Below are 20334 nucleotides of genomic sequence, written 5' to 3'. Positions count from 1 at the left end.
CGTAATTTTTGCTTTTTGCAGATATGCTTGCCACTAATAAAGTCATAAATTTTATATTTTCATAAACTATAGTTATACACTTTTGACTAAACAAACAAAATCGGTTTAGCAAAAGAAAAAGTTACTTTTCTGATGAACTAGGATAAGGAATTCGGAACTGAATTTTGCTACGTTCTCTCTGGACCACACACACTGAACACCCTTTTAAGATTTTCTCCTTCTCTTTTTCAACGTAATTTATCTTTTGATCAGAAACGACAAAAAAGAAGTCTAACAATATCAAACAATTTTTTTATAGATATTTTTAGATATTTTTCCTGCTAATTTTATCTAGTGTAGACAAACCCAAATATACGATTATTATAAAAACACGAAATACCAAGTGGACGACTGAGGTTAATAGATCTAGCCGTAGAATAAAGATCTGCATGAAAGGCGGTGAGAATCTAAACGGTGATAAGACCATAACACACGGAACATCGGTACGCTCTCGAACGTACAAGAATCGACGACACACAAACACTCCACAATTATTTGAACACTGGACAATTATTGAACCGACGTACGAGAATCAATGCGCTGAGGGTAAAGACGTAAATGAAGAACTAGTTTTGGAGATAAGAGCGGAGAAAGATTGCGACACATGTATGGTCAATATTAATCTCATTTAGCTTATAAATTTGGGAGCTTCCTCTATCATTAATTTTCATTCATAAATTTTTCTTCAATTTGAATTTTCTCGAGAAAAATGTCTTGCTGTGGAGGAAACTGCGGATGTGGATCTGGCTGCAAGTGCGGCAACGGTTGTGGAGGGTAAGTCTCCAACGTCTCGTTTGTATTTATATTTTCCGGTGAAATCGTTGCATGCAAGTATGCAACAACTGTGAATCGATGATGATATCTTGTTTTGATGAATGGTTTCTTGGAGATTTTTCTTGTAAAAAGATACAACTCTTTTGAATTTACACGATCTCTGTTTTCATAGGATACTGATGGGTTTTTTCTTTCGATTGTTGCAGTTGCAAAATGTACCCTGACTTGGGATTCTCCGGCGAGACAACCACAACTGAGACTTTTGTCTTGGGCGTTGCACCGGCGATGAAGAATCAGTACGAGGCTTCAGGGGAGAGTAACAACGCTGAGAACGATGCTTGCAAGTGTGGATCTGACTGCAAGTGTGATCCTTGCACCTGCAAGTGAAGAAGCCTTTTTAAATAAGCAGAGATAATCGAGTCTCTTTAATTAATTAAGTTATTCAATAAGTAAACCATATATAGGATGGTGTTTTTAGGTTTGGTTTATGTGTAATAATGGCTTCAGCTTATCTTTTAGCCGATCATTGTCTTTTGTGTTTGTTTTGATCATATCTTTTAGATGTCTAGCAACTCTGCCATGTGATGAGTTTGTACTTCCAGTGGAATGATAATAATATTATAGTTTTAAATCTCTTTGTTCGTTGGGTTTTCTTCATTGGTCCTCCATTGTTTCTAAATTTTGAAGAATTAATTTTTTATGGATTTATTTGGCTTGGTTAATGAGTTCGAAAATTTTATGGATTAATTCTAGAATTTCAAATATGACAAAAATTAATGAATAATTTTTTTTAAAAAAAAGTAAAAACAAAGTGATTTATTCCTTACGTTGGTGAATGAATCCTTCAAATGGTAGTAGCAAGAGCATGCACGACTCCATTGGTTGTAAACACAAATGTCAAACCACTCTACCATTCCCCAAATCTCTCTCTTTTGGCGTTTTTCAATCGCAATTTTCGCACACTGTACTTTTGTGACCTTCTTACCGAACATATGCTCCACCAATACAACTGTCATTTTCCCACCATAATTCACCAAGTTTACATAAAAAAAAACTAGGCCATTTTTCCAAACTTTTCAAAGTTGTCCATAAACTCTTTTCGGAGTCATACCATTGGATCATTGTACAATTACAATCTAGAACACATTCTCTATCACACAATATTTAGATCAAATAAATCAATGCAAATGATAGAAAACTAATTTTACTGTAAAAAAACACAAAAAAGCAATGGTGAAAGACTAAAAACTTGAAGAACCGGGGTTTTGATGGTTCGCCGGTTTTAGCCGGCTTTTGAAATGTGTATTACAAATTTAATATTAAATAACAAATTTTGTATATTACAACTTTTTTTTCTTCAATAACATGCATGCATTATACCGGTTTAAAAATGAGAGGTGACAAAAGACCCGATTACAAAATTACGACATGCGACAATGGCACTAGCACAAATCATTAGGCATATCATAGTTAATCACATAAGACTTTTTTAGTTTTGTACAATTTTTGTGACTAACTATTTTATAAATTATTTTGCATAACTTTTTGTAATACATTATCAAATATTAAACTACATTTTTATATTATAACTATAAGTTATTATTGAAAATTTATTTCATTACCATAAATTATATTTTTTCTTTAGCTTACGGATCTATAAACGCTAAGCACGGTGCCGCGAAGACACAATTCATTTTAGTGTATCAGAGTTGGAGATCCATGATTCATAATATTTTACAGGACATTGACTATGCGAGAGTCAACGCTCTTGATTTTCTCCATGTACTAGTGGTTTTTTCGTAGGTTCACACATGCTCACTTAACGACTTTAGCAGATGACTCCCCTACGCTACAGCGGTCGGAGACTCTCAGCTGTAGGGATACGGTTTACCTACACATACATGTAGTGTTAATGTATTTTTTTTTCTTTTCCAAATAATAGTTAATTCTTTTATTGCACATAAAAGCAACACTAATTTTAATGTATTTGAATACAGTTCGTTCGTTTGTATCAGCATCTAGAGACATCCAATAACCAAATAATTTAAAAGCTCATGCTTTTGTGTTAAAGAGTAGACTCACTATTCATTACACAATATGTTCTCAACTTAAAAGTCTCGAGATAAAGAGAAACATCATAAGGATTCGATTCCTAAATTAATAATTCATTTCATAACCAGAAACCTTCTATGATAGTTAGATTTGTTGAAATCAGAAAACTTGTGAAATGCTGATAATTTCAAAGAGAAAAACAAAAGATTAGCAAAGGCAAACAAAGTCAATTACTTTATTTTTGTGTAATCTAGTCATATTACTATTAAATTGCTTCATAAATCTCTACGATATGCACATAATCTTATACACACAATTTGACTTGTCCTTTGGTTCATATATGTTGGTGAATGATTCATTATGTTTACACAATTATGAGTCATGATTCATAGCCATCAAATGGTAGTAGCAAGAGCACGCTCTAAACTATATGACTTGTCATTGGTTCTAAACACAATGTCAAGCCACTCTAGCATTCCCCAAATCTCTCCCGTTTGACGTTTTTCAATCGCAATTTCCGCCCACCAAATTTTTGCCTCCTTCTTACCGAACACATACTCTACCGACACAACTGCCATTTTCCCACCATAATTCACCAAGTTTACACGAGAAAAACTACGCAATTTTTCCACACCTTTCAAAGTTGTCCATAATCTTTTTTCGGAGTCATACCATTCGATTCTTCTATCAGTATAACGGTAGAACACGTTCTCTATCACACAATAATGGGATAATGAAGGACATCACCACCCTTTATTTATCGCTATGTCTGCTGTTCGCCATCTACCTTTATGCAGCTTGTAAGTCACATCCTTTGCCTCAGACTTTACATAGACAGTTCCTTCATACTCTACGCTTCTGTACTTTGAGCCTCCAAATATCTCCTCGCTAGGGATCTGCAAAAACTCCCAAGTTTGGGTCTGCGTATCAAAAACCTCCATCCAATTCGTTGAATCAAGATTTTTGCAACCTCCTGTTACATATATTTTCCCATCATGGACACAAACAGAGTGGGACAAACGGGCCACATGCATACTTGGTGCCTCACGCCATGTGTGAGAATAACAATCCATGACCATGACGCTAGACGAATAATTCTTATTTACTAACCCTCCAATAGCATAGATGTTAGGACCGACTATTGCAGCATCCGACCAGGATGCAGATGGAAAATTAGGAGATGAAATCGGAACCAAAATTTTTTTGGAGTTAAATGGTCCCTGACAGAGCGTGAACCAACGTAGTTGGTCAGATTCGGTAAATAGTCGGAAACACACATAAAGACATCTCTCGGTGCGGCCCAGGTGGGTTCGGGTTTGATAAAGTTCCGTTGAAGCAAGGAGAGAGCGGAATCTCGTGGAGACTAACGAGAGAGTTGGATAATACAATCTTGAGATGCGGGCTAAGCAGTTGAATAGCAAATCATTAGGAAGCATCAGAATTGTCATCTGTCTTCTTTTAAAAGGTGTCGTCTCTTCTCCATTCATGGCTATGGAAGTGCACACTTGCGATAGTTGTATGGATGGCCTTTTCTTGCGCTTGTTCCTTCTGTTAACTTCTTTATGTATCCAGAAATCTCGACCAATCTCACCTCAAGTTTTCTTCTTTTTTTTTTGCCAATACCACCTAAAGTGTTTATATAGGGAATTATCATTCCTAATCCACCATGTATTATTATTAACCATATTAGTTCACTTTTCGAATAGGAAAACCATAGTGTATATGTAAAAGAAAATATTCCTTTTTAAAAAAGGAAACAATTAAAACGAAAATTGGATACGAGAATTACATTACCGAGAGTACGGCGCCGTTTAAGTATTTCCCGATATTTCCTTTATATGATTTGTATAATTAACTTCATGACTCAGATTATATTTAGGTTTAGGTTTATTGAGGTCTCCCACGTCTCATTCGATAAGCTTCTTCGGTTTTCTACTAATTGATCGTTAGGGTTTATGCGTTCAGGAGAGAAAAACATGGATTCTGTATTAACCAATAAGAACCCAATTATTTATCCGAAGAGAACACGGCGTTATCGTACTGATCAGAGCAGTACCGATGAGTTTTCAGTAGAACCAATTGATCAGCTCGAGATTTTTGATATCCTTAATTTTTGTTATTCATTACTAAGACAATGACTTTCTCGTAGTTATGTTTATATTGTTATTGGATCATCTTCTTTTTTTTGTTTCCCTTAACAGTCTACAAATCGTATAAGAGATATCAAAGATCCAGAGCATCCTGAACTTTCTTTGGAAGATCTCAATGTTCTTACTGAAGAATCAGTTGAAGTTGATGATCACAAGAGTTACGTTAGGTAAAAAGAAAAAACAAATGTTGTGATTAATAGCTTTTTCTCTTTACTCCAATCTATTAAGTTGTGCTATCTTTTTACAGAATTACATTCACTCCAACTCTTCCTCATTGTCACTTGCCAACCCATATTGGTCTTTGCATCTTAGTCAAACTTGTGCAAAGCTTACCTGCTAGATTCAAGGTATTGTTGTTGTGTTGTGTTCAATTTTTGTTTATTAAGAATATTCTTTGTAATCTTAAAGCTAATTTTGTTGTAATGAAATCTCAGGTTGATGTGAGAGTAGCACCAGGGAGTCATGATAAAGAGACGACAGGTATAAACTTTCATTTTTATTTTTTGGTTGCAGTGGAAGTAAATGTTTTGAATTTGATCCTCAAATTGATGTTATAATGCAGTCAATAAACAACTTGGGGATAAAGAACGTGTGACTGCAGCATTAGAGAATCCCGAGTTGGTGGCTCTGCTTAATAAAATGATGCAAGTGTGTTAGTTTGATTCATCTAAGTTTCGGCACATCGTCTATATATGATTTACCTCTGTCTTCAGTTTCTTGTTTCAATCTCTTCTATGACATTAACTCAAAACAAGAGCCTCGTAACATTTACTCTGTTTTTCACTTTATTCTCAAATATCTAGTCACAACTTGTCATTGCTAAATGATTAAAATATGGTATGAAAAGTCGTTGGTGTTGTCTCTATATATATATATTCTTACCAAAATCAGGAACTTGGTAATTCTCTAATGAGTCAAAATCATGACATAATTTCGCCTGACCAAATGAAAACGTTACGGATGGGAATCGAAACAGAGAAAGATGGAATGGAATTGATGGTTTTACTAATAAGAGTATAAGACAAGTTGTGAGAGTTTGTGGTGTTGACATGAATCAGTAATAAGCTATGTTAGTCTAATGTTTCTTTAACATCATTTTTAATAAATTAACAATCCAAATATTTGTTCTTAACGTAACATTTTCACATAATGGTGGTAACTGGTAACATATCATGTATTCGTTATTGGTCATGAATTTCAAGCAATCCTTCTCTCCTTGAAACTTGTACAGTAGCCTTCCTTAGCTTCATTATTAACGCTTAACTGGATGTTATTAACGCTGGTCATAGAAGGGTTAAAGGGTTTGCAAACTCTTTAGTTAGTACAAAACAATGTATTATAAACTGGATGTTAGTAACCCTGGTCATGTGGAAGCATCATTGTTCATCTTGATATGGGCCCATTACACTTAATTTATTGCTAAAGTCAGTGTTATTGTTTTGGTCTTTTCTTTTCTTTTTGGTGTGTTATTGATTCTTAAATTACCAAGAATTTTGAAGGCTTTAAAAAGTTTGTTGAAGTTGGGTGTCAGTATCAAAAATTCTAAACTATTGTTTGAGAATTTTCTATAATGTTGTTGATTAGCTTTTCAAACAATCTCTCTATTTTGATGATATTTTTCATGACTTTATTTTTTTTAACGAAAAGCGTAGAAAGTCATAAACCAATAACACAATAATTTAATTCATTAACAATCATAAATTCTTTTATTTTATTTGAAACAAACTTTTAATGAATTTTTATAAAAGTATGAATCCAATAACTCTAAATTTATGAAGATTTTAGATTACTTTTTACAAATATTAAACTATTAACACCTAACTTTAACAAACTTTTTAAAAGTCTTGATTAAATAACAACAGATTCTCCACAATATTTTAAATTACTAAAACTCTATTTAAATCGGTAACCAATAACACGTATGTAATTCGTTCTTTTTTTTTATTTTTCTTTATAATATGGCTAAAGTCGGTTTCGGATCGGGGTATTCCTTATTAGAAACATATTCTTGATAGGAAAAGGGTGTTGGATTTTTGCTATATAAACGTGACCTTTGGTGTTGTTTAGAGCTCACAACATTCTTCTATTGAATACAAAAAATCAAAAAGCTTTTCAACTTTTAAACAGAGATCGATTAGGGTATAGATTATTATGGTGGCGAATCCTGGCCGTGGAGACCGTAGGAGAGGCGTTGGAACAATGGATGACTTCGAGACGACCAAAGGGGTCGATCCCATCGAGAGTTTCGAAGATATGGGCCTTAAAGAGGATGTTCTTCGTGGTTTATACGAGTACGGTTACGAGAAGCCCTCGGCCATTCAGCAGAGGGCGATCATGCCAATTCTCCAAGGGCGAGATGTTATTGCTCAAGCTCAGTCCGGTACGGGAAAGACCTCTATGATTGCTCTCTCCGTCTGCCAAGTCGTTGACACTTTCGTCTAGAGAGTACGTTTTCTCTTCCTCATACCCTAATTCCAATTTTAACTTTTCTGCCAAGTTATCTCCAAATTTATTCTCATCTTATTTGTTGGTATTTCTGATTGCAGGGTTCAGGCCTTGATATTATCCCCAACAAGAGAGCTGGCTTTCACAAACAGATAAGACGCATGCATGCATTGGTGGGAAGAGCCTCGGAGAAGACATAAGGAAGCTGGAGCATGGTGTCCATGTTGTGTCCGGAACACCTGGTCGTGTCTATGACATGATAAAGAGGAGAAGTCTAGGCACCAGAGCTATTAACCTTTTGATTCTTGATGAATCAGATGAAATGCTGAGCAGAGGATTCAAGGAACAAATCTATGATGTTTACAGATATCTTCCACCTGATATTCAGGTTTGCTTGGTTTCTGCAACTCTACCTCACGAGATTTTGGAGATGACAAGCAAGTTTATGACGGATCCGGTGAAGATACTTGTGAAGCGTGATGAGTTGACTCTTGAGGGAATTAAAAACTTTTTTATTTCTGTAGAGAAAGAGGAGTGGAAATTTGAGACAATATGTGATCTTTACGACACACTTATCATCACTAAAGCTGTTATCTTCTGCAACACAAAACGAAAAGTGGACTATATTAGTGAGAAAATGAGGAGCAGCAACTTCACTGTCTCATCAATGCATGGGGACATGCCTCAGAAGGAGAGAGACGAGATCATGAATCAGTTTCGGACAGGTGAAAGTCGCGTTTTGATCACAACAGATATGTTTGCACGTGGGATTGATGTGGATCAAGTTTCTCTTGTCATCAATTATGATCTCCCTAACAACCGTGAGCTCTACATTCATCGTATTGGACGGTCTGGTCGTTTCGGACGTAAGGGTGTTGCAATCAACTTTGTTAAAATCGACGAGATCAAGATTCTCCGGGACATTGAGCAGTACTACAGTACTCAGATTGACGAGTTGCCAAAGAATATAGCTGATTTGATCTAAAACACTTTTGTCAATGTGAAACTATCTTATGATTTGTAAATTACCTACCCGTTTGAATAATGACATCATAAAGTCTATTTAGAAAAAAATTCAAAGCAGAGTGATATTGTTCACATCGGTGAACGAATGATTCAATGTTCAAATAATCAAAGACGCATATCAATCAAATAATCAAGAACATGCACCAATTTCTATGGCCCACTACTGAAGATCTTTTTTTTGTTATGGAAAAAAAAAACCTAGCTCAACTATGAGGTGTAAATTATTCTTTGGACTAAATACATCTAACATCTCTAACATTAACCCAAAAATAAAAATATAACCAATGAAACAACATTCAGCGTGTAATCATCTAGTCACTGTTTAGCCTAGGAGTTGAGAATCTCCATCAATCAACATATCTTTCTCAGATGATTTGGTTTCATCATCAGCTTTCTCTTCCTCTCTAGATATAAACTCAAGCTGTCTTGATTTGAAAACTGCTGTCCTTTTCGATCTTATCCGATATGGAGGAGATAGATTGTAAGCATTTGATCCATTATTTTGAATCTCTGAACTATCCTTACCATCATTCACCTTTTGATCAACCTCTTTAGCTTCATCTGTTTTCTTGGCGTTGTTGTTATCCTGAACAACAACCCTGGGTCGTCTTTTCCTGAATATGGATGGTGTGTTTGGGTAAGTTCTACCAGCTTCTCTCAGGTAAGATTCAGGACTTCTTGGAGTCGAACCGTTACTGTGCACATTCCTACACGGCGGTGGAGTGAAGAAGCTAACTGGTGATGCGCTTGGACTGCAACCACATTCATTCCCATACATACGCTGCGTATCCACTTCTGACGCCCTGTAATAGTCTATTTGAGGCGTGTAGTACAGATGATAACCATTATTTGCAGCTCCACCATTCTCTGGCAATGGCTCTGGGTTAGGCAACTGAGGAGAACGAGCATACTCATTAAGACTAGTCATTCGTGAAGCAGCTACTACTTCTTCGACAGGAACAGATGAGTTTATTTGGCCATTTCCGTCTTCAGCGAGATTGTTTACATCTGTAGTTACTGATGAGGTTTGAGCAACTGAACCAAAAACCCTTTTCTGAGCAGACGATGAACGTTTGGTTACACTATCAGGAACACCATTCCTTGTTGTTGTTGGTGGTGGTAACCTACCAGTCAATAAGTAGAATTCTGACTTCTTTTTCAATGAACTATTCCAATGGTTCTTTATTGCATTATCAGTCCTGCAGCAAGTTTTAAGTAAAACCTTCATTAAACCCAGAAGCTAACCCTTCTCTAAAGTCTCAACTCCAATGACGCATGCCAAGAAAAGTAAAAATACCTGCCGGGTAAGACCTTAGCAATTTCAGCCCATTTGTTTCCGTGGCTTCGATGAGCATTCATGAGAGCTACTTCTTCCTCTGTGGTCCAAGCATCCTTGTTAATATCAGGATTCAAATGGTTATGCCACCTGCATACATATCAAAACACATTAAAGCTTCCAATATAACTATAAGAAAAATGCTTGGCTCATATGAATTAACTACCTCTCTCGGCATTGCTTCCCAATTCGACCTGGTAAAGACTGTGCGATAATAGACCATTTCGCAGGCCCGTATTTTTCAACCAGTTCAACGATTTTCTCATCCTCCTGCAAAACAACAAACTTTAAGCCTTCGTATTTCACATAAAAAATGAAGCCAAATAATAAATAAAATCAGAAACAGAATCAACCTCATGTGTCCAAGGTCCCTTAATAAGGTCTGGATTTAGAACTTTCTGCCACCGATGCAGGCATTGAACTTCAGTTCTATCAGGGAAAGATTTCGCTGCAAAAATGAATACACCAATTCAAACAATACTAAATGCTTCACGGAACAAAACGGAAACAAACGTAAAAGAAAGTCTTTCTACTAGATGCTCAGCCTCAGATGATCAAGTTAACATACAAGAGTAACTCATAAAACTACAGAGACAAGAGTATGGAACTAATAGTTACTGTAAGCAAGTAGGCTCCAACTTTAATATTCGAACCACAAATCTATGGAGTATGTTGTAGCACTGACATTACTCTTGTTAATATGAGAACTAGAATCTAAAAAGAAGAAGAGACTTACCTATGTTCTTCCAGCTCTTGCCTTTAAACGTGTCAACTGCTTGTCTCAATGTCTCATCCTGCATTAAGTAAAACAACTCACATCTTGAATTTCGAACTACTGATCCAAAATTGATATTGGTCAAAAGCAATCACTAGTCAATACTCAATACTAACCTCTTCCGGAGTCCACCCACCTTTGGCTCGCCTTATAGGGCCACTCGTCCTCCTGCATACCAAACACTATCAACATCAATCTCTTGTAGAAAAGATGCAAATTCGCAAACGAGTGCTGCGGAGGAGATACAAAACAAGGAAGAAGAAGAAGGAGACGAACTAACCCGAGGTACCTATGAGTAGGTGATACTGTGGCAGGACTTGCAATTGTAGGTGACTTGTGGGAACTACCAGCACTGCCTTCAGATACAGAAGAGCACGAAGCAGGTGTTGATTGCTTATTTTCTACACACTGATCCTCAATTTTCACTTCACCTGTTTCTTCCTGAAGATCCATCATCTCAATGAAAGAAAAAAAAGATCCAGACTTTGATAAGAAACAGAGAAACCCTAAAAAAGCAATCATCGTAAAACACAAAGCAGACAGAACCCAGATCTCACAAATCACGAATTCAGTAAACAGCTCAACATTAACACCAACCACAGCAAAATTAGGGTTTATAACAATTGTAATCACAAAAATTTATAGTTTCAATAAAGTTAAATTCGTTTCGAATCAGAGCCAAACAACAAAGAACTCAATTTCACTAGAATCTGATCACAAGAACAAAACCCTTAAAAATTCAGATTCGATACACAAAAACTAACCTCATCTGGAGAAGAAGCGGCTGGATTAAAAGTGGAGCTCATCGAGATAGATAGATACACGAATTCACCAGCAGAAGAAGAAGAAAGAAGGCGAAAGGAACGTTAAAAAAAAAACCAAAACTTTATTCGAAAAATACTTTGCCCGTTGAACCAGAGAGAGAGGGATAGAGAGAGAAAGAGAAGACTTGATCGAAACAAAGCGAGAAAATAAAACATAAAAAAGGGTTCCCTAAGTTTTATCTCTCTCTCTCTCACTATTATAACGAATACTTCTTCTGCTGACGTCACACCGTTACTTGCCGTTCTTTTTACCTTAAGTAACCTATTTTCTCCAAACCGAACTGATATTTATCCATAAGCACGAGTTGAATGTAATGCAATCTAATTCTGGTTAAAGCTGGTTCAGTAAAATAGACCAATTTAACGCCGTCGTTATCTTTTGGAAAGTGGAAAAGTCGTCAAGGTTAGAAGGTACACTAACGGACGTTAACGGTAGAGAGTTAACCTCAGAAACAGAAGTTTGAACCTCAAACGGCACTCGTAGCTGATCCGTTGACCACTGAACACGTATACGATGCCAAGCTTTGCAGGTGACTCTGGACCGTCGGATTTGGTTTGAGATGAACTTTATGATTCTTCTTAAATACTATCCTGTAAAACCAAGCTAGATGTAAGATCATCCGGACCGACACATTTTGTTTAAAATTGAATTTTCTGGTATTTGATTTTGGGAATTTTCATAAAAAGTCATCACTTTTGTTTCAGTTATATCTTTATAGAAAAATAAATTTAAAATACATTTAGCTCATCAAATAGGTGAGATAAGTTCAGTGATTGTTAGTTGTTATCTGATAGAAATTAGAATTATCATAAACAAGGAAAATAAAATTATCAAAATTAAATACATATAGATTTTATTAAATTAATTAAGTTAGTGGTTTTTCATTTCTTAGTCAGTACCACTTGAATTGTAAAAATAAATAGATCATTTGTGTGAACTTTTTTTTCTTTTAAATCTTAAATATTTGTTACTGATAATAAAGAATAAATTTAGTTGGGGTTCTCCTATATTAATGCAAATAAAATCAACTAATCCGGCAAAACAAAAGAAATTAAAACTCTTGTGTTTCACAATACATATCATCAATACAATCCAAAATCATTACCATCCTCTTCTTCTTCCTCGTCCTCTTCATAGAATTTCTCGCCGTTTTGAAAATCTGTCTTCATGTCGTATGATTCTACATTGCCTTCTTCTTCATCCTCTTCATCTTCATCTTCATTTTCACCATTCTCATGTTCATTACTCTTCATTTCCTTGTTCTCTTCCTTCTTCTTCTCAATGTCTGTCTCTGTTTTCGACCTCTTGGGTGATTTCTCAGGTGCCTGAAAGAAGAAAAGAGAAGCAAAATTGTAAAGACCTCAAAAAGTGATGAGAATTGAGGATACAAGAAGAGGTAATCAAAAACTTACGGATGTATCAAATAGCGACTCCAAAACATCGTAGTTGATCACCGAACTAAGTCTCTGTAAGAGTCAACACTCAAAATCAGGAAAAAGGAAGAAACACAGACTCTAAAGTTTCTTCAATGCTAATAATTTCGACAGCCATGTTGTTGACTATGTACTTCCAGGCCAGGTTTTTAACAGATGATACATGGCATACTCGGTTTATCTTTTTTTGCATATTCGTTTTCAAGTATCAAGGTATCAAAGAAGCTGACATTCTAACCTTTTTATCAAGCGTTCGGCGTACCGCCTCCACTGCTGTGGCTGGAGGAGCCGCGTTCTTTGCTTCCTCAGCTTTTTTTTGTTGCTTTTCCTATATGAAGAGAGAGAAAAAAGAATCAGAAATTGATTGAGAAACCATATGTCATCAATGGGTATCATGTTATTCTCCAAAAGTCAGATGCTTGATCAGGAACATAATTTCAAAGTTCAAACTGAGTCACCTTTCTAGATTTTGCCGCATCAGCTTTGGCAGCTTCGAAAGCCTTTCTTGCATCTTCTGGGCAATTAGAGTTGCTAGCTTTTAAAGCTTCACTAGCCGCCTTCAGAGCTGCTTCCTTAGCAGCTTGCTCCTACAAAACAACATAATTTTGTATGTGATTTGATCTCCTAGGTGATAAATCAAAAGGAATCCAAGAGAAGATACATATTATATAGCCTCTGAAATCACCTCAAGATAATCTTTGTTCATTTCTGTCCATGTGATCGTCTTATAGTGCGTTTCCTCCTCGTTGTTGATATAGCCATTTACCTGAGCAACAGTAAAATACTATGACTGACGATCAAATATAACAAGGGAAACTGTAGTGAGAAAACAAGACTTTGAAACTGTTGAGAATTCTTCTTTATTTCATGTTCCATATTCGAGGTTGGAAATTTGACATAGCATTTACTACTAAACAATTACCGACCTCATCATCACTGATGTCAGAAAAGTTGTCTGATTCATCCGAAGTATCAGCATGTTCTTCAGCCCCATCTTTATCTTTTTCACCTTTCTCTGCGACACAGCCCAAATAGATTCTCAAGTGCTCAAACGATAGTGAAGAACTTTAATCTGATAGAAAACAATTGCACTCACCAGAACATTGTTTTCCCCTTTTGCTCATACTGCAATAGTCTGACTGTTAAAAGTTCGGCACAAGAAAGATTTTATTATAATATCATACAAGCAGAAGTGAACAAGCTCCCAATACAGGTGCTTTGGGTAGGGAGGAAAATATCTAAACTGCAATCCTCAAATAAAAGAGCACCAAAACTTACATATAGTTGTTCATCGTGGTTTAGGCTACTAATTCCTCCCTCGTTTTCTTCTCTAGCTGCTTTTTCCATTCGCTCTTTCTCTGCGCGCTGGAAAGCAGGAGGATTGGACCCACCAACAAGTCCACCAGAAACATTTATGAACTGCATTAAAAATTGCAAAAGAAAACATTTGATTGTTAACTCTGGGAACCATTTGTCAACGACTCGCAACTACGTAAACAGAAGACGTGATTAGAAAAATCAGGAAATTAACCGGTGACCTACATCTTTGTAGCAGTCTTCACATAGTCCATAACCAAAAGGTTTACTATCCTGATGCATACAGAGCACCGCCTCTTTATTTGAGGTTGGTTTCATGGTAAAAGATCTTTTATGCGATTCTCTTTCTCTGAGCTCATTAACCTAGCCACATATGTACAACCGTTAAAAATGAACATAATTCTTCAACTGATATGAGGCAAAGCAAATCGAGCCTGTGACACTATTGCATATGACAACAAACCAATAGCAGTGGAACATGCAATATTATAAGTTATAACTACTATGACGGCGGAACCAGATCCTCATATTTAACCCAATGTGTGCTGATATGACCAGATAGCATGTAATTCTGCTAGACACTCATTAGCCTTAACTCACATTTAAATTTCCAGAATCCGTATCGCCAAACTCAATCAATCGTTTGGTGAGAGTTGCTTCACATATATGCACAATGTTTACCTGGAAGTAGAAAACACACCAAATCAGTACTAAATTAGTGAATTAAAGGCTAAAACACTTTTCCTCTCATCTAAAACAATATTTCTTTATAGCCAATCATATCTTACAATATCTGTCTTAGAGCACTTGATACCATGAGAAAGAGCAGCTGTGTAAAGTGCTGCTCCACATATTCCACTAGGCTTCCGGCCGGTCTGCAAGCCAATACGTAGCTAATATTAACATAACTCATAATTTAATTAACTCTAAGGCAAAGCGTACATAGGAAACGATACACTAACATAACAAAGTCACACCTGTATCCAATCTCTCTTCATACTAGCTATAATGTCTCTAGCTGTTGCCACAACATCTTTATTATTTTTTCCTTTCAATAAGCCTGCAAGAGTATGATGAAACAAGTAGGCTGGGTTAAGTATTCAATATAACTGTTTGTTTCTTGGCTGATGTTCTGCATCAACCAAATACAAAAACGAATGGTAGCCAAAACATGACATACTTACTGTTTGAGAATCGATCCATGAAAATTGAAGGATCAACAAGCTTTTCATAATTCCGATTTTCCACAAGGTACAGCATTTCACAGAGTTGTAAGTATACAGAACCTAACTCATAACTGCACAATATTTGATAAAACCAAAACAGCAAAGCCTGAATTGTCATTGCAATAGACTTAACATGTAATTAGGTTGCAAAAGAAAGAGAACAGTAGGGAAATGAAAAAGAATCATCTTACACGCTAACTCGAAGGTAGCTTGAGAAATCAATAAGAAGCAACGCAATGTTCAATTCCCTACAGATCATGAAATTTTATGGTTAACATACAGCGAATAAAACATCAACTACATAATTCAGCAAGGTATTCTAAAGAGGAAAAAACATAGGAGAGCAATAAGACGATTACTAGGAATCTAACCTGCACGTCAAGTAGAGGCAGGAAGCCTGTACTAGTTCAGTTCTGCGGCCTTTCGTGAAATTCTGCTCAACTGCCATCTGCAGAAGATTAATGGAGTTAAAAGAAGGGGTAAAAGTACTTTACAAATTAATATTCAGAGATTAAGTAAACCAACCATACTTCAAAGAATTTAGCTGCGATGACAATCACATCATCTCTCTCATCACCAATCCCCAATGCATCTTTCAAATTCATAAGCTCATCTCTAGCTGCCAAAAAGACGAAGGTCTGTCAGATCATAAGAATCAAAATTGCATTAATGTAAAGAGTCTAACAATGCAATGGTTTTTGAAACAGTCACATGGCCTGAATTTGGAAGTAAATTTAAGGATGGGTTAATGAGTACACATACGCAATTACTGAACTGAAAAGTTCGAAATACAATAAAAAGGGAAGGGAATAGCTCTGTCAAACATAAGCGAAAGCTGTAGAATAGATGTATCAGTTGCAGAATTTGGGCCAACAGCGAACACAGATACATATACATATACAAAAAGGGGCATACCTATTCTAAATCTCCTTTCACGTGAGCTTGTAATCCCACTTTGAACACTCCTCACTATGTTACCTGATGCTTGGCTCTGCAGAAACAGAAATAATTTGTAAGCTTGAACCAAATTGTTCAAAGAAACCAAAGGCTGTATAAATCTCAAGTAACTCTGTGGATATCATCACTAAAGAGACAACAGTCTTGGAAACAAATCCATTGTCAAGTCTATCGATGATATTTCTACTGGTTGTGGCTAAATAAAGCTGGTTGCTTAGTGCATTTTCTTATACTTCGGTAGTTTTGACCTTTCATATAATATGGTCTTTGCAAAGTTTCAGTCTGAAGGAAAAAGTTCATCTTCGCATACAAACCCCACAGAACATTTAAGCAGAGATGTGATAACAGTTCCAAGATTCTCCAACTCATATTCTCACATCTCTCTAATCCTACATCCTATTAATCACATCCGCAAACCACTAGACACATCGAGAACATCCGAAGAAACATATGTAGCACTAAAACAGAAGAGCTTCAAAAGAGGTAACTGAAGCTAAAGCTCAGCTGCGTATACCTGTCCAGCAGCATTCTTAACGAATGTAACTTCGGTAGAAAAATGGAAATTCTCCAATATCCTCCCACATAAATTACATGCCCTGTAAAAATCAAAAACGATGATATTTCATAATTCGAAGCTTGGAAACCACAAATCCAACAGAAACTGAGCTCCTAAAGAGCAAACCATAAGATAACAAAACATCAGTGAATAATCAAAAACACTTACAATGCACCATCATAAGGGCGTATTCCGGGAACATTCTTCACGCAATGGTTACACCATACCATAACTCCTTCACTCAAAAAGCTCCTACCTTAGCTTCTAATATCGATCCGAAACTCAGATTCGAGGCTTGAATCGATTCGAAACAACAGCTTCCAATCTTACTGCTCAATAGAAAGAAGATCAGACTATTTATAGCGAAAGTAACTGTTTTCACACAATCGTGCGAGGAAGTGGAAAGAATCAGGGTTTGATGAGATTATCTAGTTCACTGTAATTGTATCTATATAACAATACCGGAGTTGGCCGTGACGGCGACGACGGTGTTGAAGGCGAAGCTGAGAGACGTGACGAGAGATTTCTCCGATATGTGAGACTGCCTTGATTCGAACTCTGTCCCTTTAGGGATTGCAAAGTAATTGTGACGTTCGCTTTGGTTTTGTTCTTCGGTTCACCGCAATTCAAAGTTACCAATTTTAACCGATCAATTAGATCGGGTCCGTATTAGCTGTTGCTAAACCGAAATCGTATAGAACACTTGTTGAATTGAAAAAGCATTGAAGCTGAATATTCTTAATCTCAACAATAACAAGACTAAAGATCTCGAATGATGAAAACAAAAATTAACATAACATAGCCCTTGATCATTGACATAATACATATATCTATGAAACTTTTCTGACAATTTGAAAAGTTACAAAACATAAAAAACAAGGAAAAGTAATAAAAAGTTTTAGCTTTGATTTCTCGTCTATGGTCCAAGTAGTTTCATAGGTTCATCTTTCTTCTCAGTAGCATTACGGTTTGCTGCAGAAGCTCTAAGAGGAGGCTCAAAGAGCTTGCTAGCGACATCAGGAGGCAATGCGTCTTCACCGGGAAGAACGACAAGTCCTTTTTCTCTCAGAGAAGAAGGTTCATTGTAGCAAATGCTCCACAGTAAATCCACGAGCTGTCTCTCTTCTTTAACCGTTTCAAGATCCTCTTGTGACATCAAGGTGATTCCTTTGATCCGTTCTTCTAGTAGCTGCCTCAGTTTCTCATCGCTTTTATCTATGCTGCTACTTCCATCGTTTTTCTCTCTTGAAAGCTCAAGTAATCCACGAAGAGCGGCTTCTCTGATCTCAGCATCGTCACTAGAGGCAAGATGCATCATCACTCGGGGGAATCCAAGTCCAGTGGCAATACTGCGGTCTGAATCATCCTCTTGCAGTAGATATTGCAACAAGTTTAAGGCTTTCCTGGAGAATTTGAATAAAGAAAATGAGCAACAATTCAAGAATCTTCCACGATTTTATATCCGCAGATGATAAGAATATTTGTGTGGGTTACCTTTGAAATCTCACACTATCAGATGCCAAGGCGTCTCTTAGGCCAGCATAACCATTGGCAAGCTTGAAAGCCGTTACTCCTGGTTTGTTATGGCGAATCAAAGCTACATCCCATATTGAAAAGATAAGTCTCTTTTAGTATCACAAACCAAGTAAAATAGAAATCACAAAAGCTTTTGATCATCTCAATCTTTACTAAAAATGAACTATCAGAAGCAGGCTTACATGATATTGCGCCAAGAGCCTGGGTTCGAGCGTGAATATCAGTGTCTGAAGTGAAATTCGAGAGCAATGACTCCAGAGCATTGGTTTCCATAACAAGTTCCTGACTTCTAGGATTGTTCTGAACTATTGTGCTAACGACATCCGCAGCTTTTGCCCGAATATTAGCATGAGAGTTTTTAAGGAAACTAAGAAGAGGAACCAAGCCTCCAATTGAATGAAGATCTACACAATAGTAAGTAAACAAGTTGTTACAAGCAATGTTCAAATTGAGCTAACCAGAACAGGAAAGAAAAAAAAAAAAAAAAAAAAAGCAAAGTCCAAGTTAGAGATAATGTACCGTTAGCCATATCGATCGATTCAACGTGCTCTTGCAGCTCATCCAGCAAATCTACCAGAATAATAAACTCAATTAGTACCCTACACACAATGGCAAAAGATAAAGATCTAAGCTATGTATTATAGCCACAAATTACGCACCTTGGATATCTTCAGGTGTTACTCCATGTTCCACCAAAACTTGTTCAGGTGTTTGCATAACTAGTGTAATCTCCTTCATGCGTTTGACTACATCTACAGTCTGCGATTGCATAGCCTCCATAAACCATTTTCGATCCTCCTCACTGTCTCATTAAAACAACTCAAATCAACAAAACAATCCACAATAAAACACATACAGAATGATTTGACATGAACAAATCGTGAATTCCCTTAAAAAAAATTAACAGAGTTTCATGTAAAAACGAGAAAATAGATAACCTTTCACCTACATAACAGCAGAATTCGATAATTGAATCTTAACCAAACCGATGAACTGAACAGATATCTTCAAAAAAGAAAACTACTTTAAACAAACCCAGATTCGAATTCACTCATAAGATTCATCTCCTCAAGTGAAAGCTCAATCATAGCCACACAGATACCTAAACTACCCACCAAGCATCCCATCAGTTTCAGACAAATCAAAAGACAGAACCTAAAAAACCAACTACAAGATGAATGTCCGTACCTCAACTGGCGAGTGGGTCGAGTACCGTCGGCGTGAGAGAGACTCCACTTAAGCAAACCATCCCAATTAGGTCCGTCTTTCGCCATTGAAGAATTACTTTCACAGTGAAAAGAACTTGTAACAGAAGAAGAAATTACAAAACTCGAAGCCTTTTCGTCTTTGTAATAATAAAGAGGAAGAGTCGGCTAATCGCTAGTTTGGTTTTATAGAAGACCTGAGATTATTCGCGAAGCTACTACAACATTCTTAAAAATCTTAAACCTCGTCGACGACCTCTCAAGGGAAAAGGAAAAGCGAAGACGATGACGCCTCCTCCACAAATTGGGCCTTTAAGACTCAAGCCCAAATAGTTCAGTATTATTGGGCTTAAATTAGCTCGATAAGCCTTTCTTGAATTTACCTTTTTTTCTTTAATTTATTGGCAAATCTATGCCACGCATGTACCTTTTGACTTTGGACCTTTTAAACATGTGAACGTTACCTTCCACTCTAAATTTAACGACCAGTCGACCAGAATTTAATTCGTTACATATGATCAAGTAGTATCAATGGACTAATACAAAGTGTTTTTTTCCTAAGACTAATACAAAGTTGACAGACGTCAGACGTGACAACACATCGAACTCAATACCGAGTCTCTTCGTCGTCTCTTTATATTTCTTCCAATATTCATTTCACTTCTCTGTTCCCTCCTTTTTT

General features: G+C 36.5%; 5 protein-coding genes, 1 long non-coding RNA gene and 2 pseudogenes across 16 annotated transcripts; 4 read left to right on the top strand and 4 right to left on the bottom strand.

Annotated features, from left to right (window-relative positions):
• The first annotated feature begins 362 nt into the window (after positions 1 to 362).
• On the top strand, positions 363 to 1531 carry MT2A (metallothionein 2A). Of its 2 annotated transcripts, NM_001337815.1 has the most exons (3): positions 417 to 645; positions 745 to 813; positions 1020 to 1529. In NM_001337815.1, exons 2-3 carry the CDS (start codon positions 749 to 751, stop codon positions 1198 to 1200), a joined length of 246 nt encoding a protein of 81 aa, NP_001327181.1. In that variant the 5' UTR covers positions 417 to 645; positions 745 to 748; the 3' UTR covers positions 1201 to 1529. The 2 variants fall into 2 exon arrangements, with proteins under 2 accessions (NP_187550.1, NP_001327181.1); NM_111773.4 differs by having other exon boundaries at positions 363 to 813; positions 1020 to 1531.
• Positions 1532 to 3222: 1691 nt separating this feature from the next.
• Positions 3223 to 4402, bottom strand: AT3G09385 (annotated as a pseudogene). Its single transcript has one exon.
• Positions 4403 to 4841: 439 nt separating this feature from the next.
• On the top strand, positions 4842 to 5873 carry AT3G09380 (MIP18 family protein; the record flags this gene model as incomplete). The annotated part of the gene is made up of 5 exons (NM_111772.3): positions 4842 to 4934; positions 5067 to 5182; positions 5263 to 5362; positions 5450 to 5495; positions 5578 to 5873. The coding sequence occupies 5 exons, from the start codon at positions 4842 to 4844 to the stop codon at positions 5670 to 5672; spliced, it is 450 nt and encodes a 149-aa protein (NP_187549.2). The 3' UTR covers positions 5673 to 5873.
• Positions 5874 to 7205: 1332 nt separating this feature from the next.
• Positions 7206 to 8489, top strand: AT3G09375 (annotated as a pseudogene). Its single transcript has 2 exons — positions 7206 to 7460; positions 7562 to 8489.
• Positions 8490 to 8540: 51 nt separating this feature from the next.
• On the bottom strand, positions 8541 to 11584 carry MYB3R-3 (myb domain protein 3r-3). 3 transcript variants are annotated; one of them, NM_001084658.2, is made up of 8 exons: positions 11362 to 11584; positions 10878 to 11053; positions 10714 to 10765; positions 10559 to 10616; positions 10176 to 10270; positions 9989 to 10092; positions 9784 to 9912; positions 8541 to 9685 (listed from the first exon to the last, which is right to left on the bottom strand). In NM_001084658.2, the coding sequence occupies exons 1-8, from the start codon at positions 11401 to 11403 to the stop codon at positions 8809 to 8811; spliced, it is 1533 nt and encodes a 510-aa protein (NP_001078127.1). In that variant the 5' UTR covers positions 11404 to 11584; the 3' UTR covers positions 8541 to 8808. The 3 variants fall into 3 exon arrangements, with proteins under 3 accessions (NP_001078127.1, NP_566350.1, NP_001327447.1); NM_111771.4 differs by having other exon boundaries at positions 10878 to 11038; NM_001337814.1 differs by having other exon boundaries at positions 8582 to 9685; positions 10878 to 11584.
• A 761-nt stretch (positions 11585 to 12345) lies between these two features.
• AT3G09360 (Cyclin/Brf1-like TBP-binding protein) lies at positions 12346 to 17525 on the bottom strand. 3 transcript variants are annotated; one of them, NM_111770.3, is made up of 20 exons: positions 17374 to 17525; positions 17080 to 17240; positions 16870 to 16951; positions 16314 to 16389; positions 15929 to 16017; positions 15770 to 15846; positions 15590 to 15646; positions 15357 to 15469; positions 15150 to 15232; positions 14961 to 15047; positions 14773 to 14853; positions 14398 to 14535; positions 14134 to 14274; positions 13952 to 13994; positions 13782 to 13870; positions 13541 to 13621; positions 13314 to 13442; positions 13094 to 13183; positions 12835 to 12888; positions 12346 to 12747 (listed from the first exon to the last, which is right to left on the bottom strand). In NM_111770.3, the coding sequence occupies exons 2-20, from the start codon at positions 17139 to 17141 to the stop codon at positions 12505 to 12507; spliced, it is 1815 nt and encodes a 604-aa protein (NP_187547.2). In that variant the 5' UTR covers positions 17142 to 17240; positions 17374 to 17525; the 3' UTR covers positions 12346 to 12504. The 3 variants fall into 3 exon arrangements, with proteins under 3 accessions (NP_187547.2, NP_001326224.1, NP_001326225.1); NM_001337812.1 differs by having other exon boundaries at positions 12346 to 12888; positions 17374 to 17488; NM_001337813.1 differs by lacking the exon at positions 17374 to 17525 and having other exon boundaries at positions 17080 to 17288.
• A 79-nt stretch (positions 17526 to 17604) lies between these two features.
• On the bottom strand, positions 17605 to 19967 carry Fes1A. Of its 4 annotated transcripts, none has more exons than NM_001337811.1 (7): positions 19636 to 19892; positions 19393 to 19549; positions 19107 to 19249; positions 18967 to 19017; positions 18630 to 18851; positions 18406 to 18508; positions 17625 to 18314 (listed from the first exon to the last, which is right to left on the bottom strand). In NM_001337811.1, exons 3-7 carry the CDS (start codon positions 19225 to 19227, stop codon positions 17828 to 17830), a joined length of 984 nt encoding a protein of 327 aa, NP_001327344.1. In that variant the 5' UTR covers positions 19228 to 19249; positions 19393 to 19549; positions 19636 to 19892; the 3' UTR covers positions 17625 to 17827. The 4 variants fall into 4 exon arrangements, with proteins under 4 accessions (NP_566349.1, NP_001327344.1, NP_001078126.1 ...); NM_001084657.1 differs by having other exon boundaries at positions 19397 to 19452; NM_111769.2 differs by lacking the exon at positions 19393 to 19549 and having other exon boundaries at positions 17605 to 18314; positions 19636 to 19967.
• Positions 19937 to 20330, top strand: AT3G02195. Its single transcript, NR_140893.1, has one exon. It is a non-coding gene; the product is annotated as an other RNA (long non-coding RNA).
• Positions 20331 to 20334: the final 4 nt, after the last annotated feature.

The sequence above is a fragment of the Arabidopsis thaliana genome, chromosome 3 (genome assembly GCF_000001735.4).
Source record: "Arabidopsis thaliana chromosome 3, partial sequence".
In the NCBI taxonomy this organism is placed as follows: Eukaryota; Viridiplantae; Streptophyta; class Magnoliopsida; order Brassicales; family Brassicaceae; genus Arabidopsis; species Arabidopsis thaliana.
The sequence above is the reverse complement of the archived record's forward strand: the minus strand, read 5'-3'. Positions and strand labels throughout refer to the sequence as shown.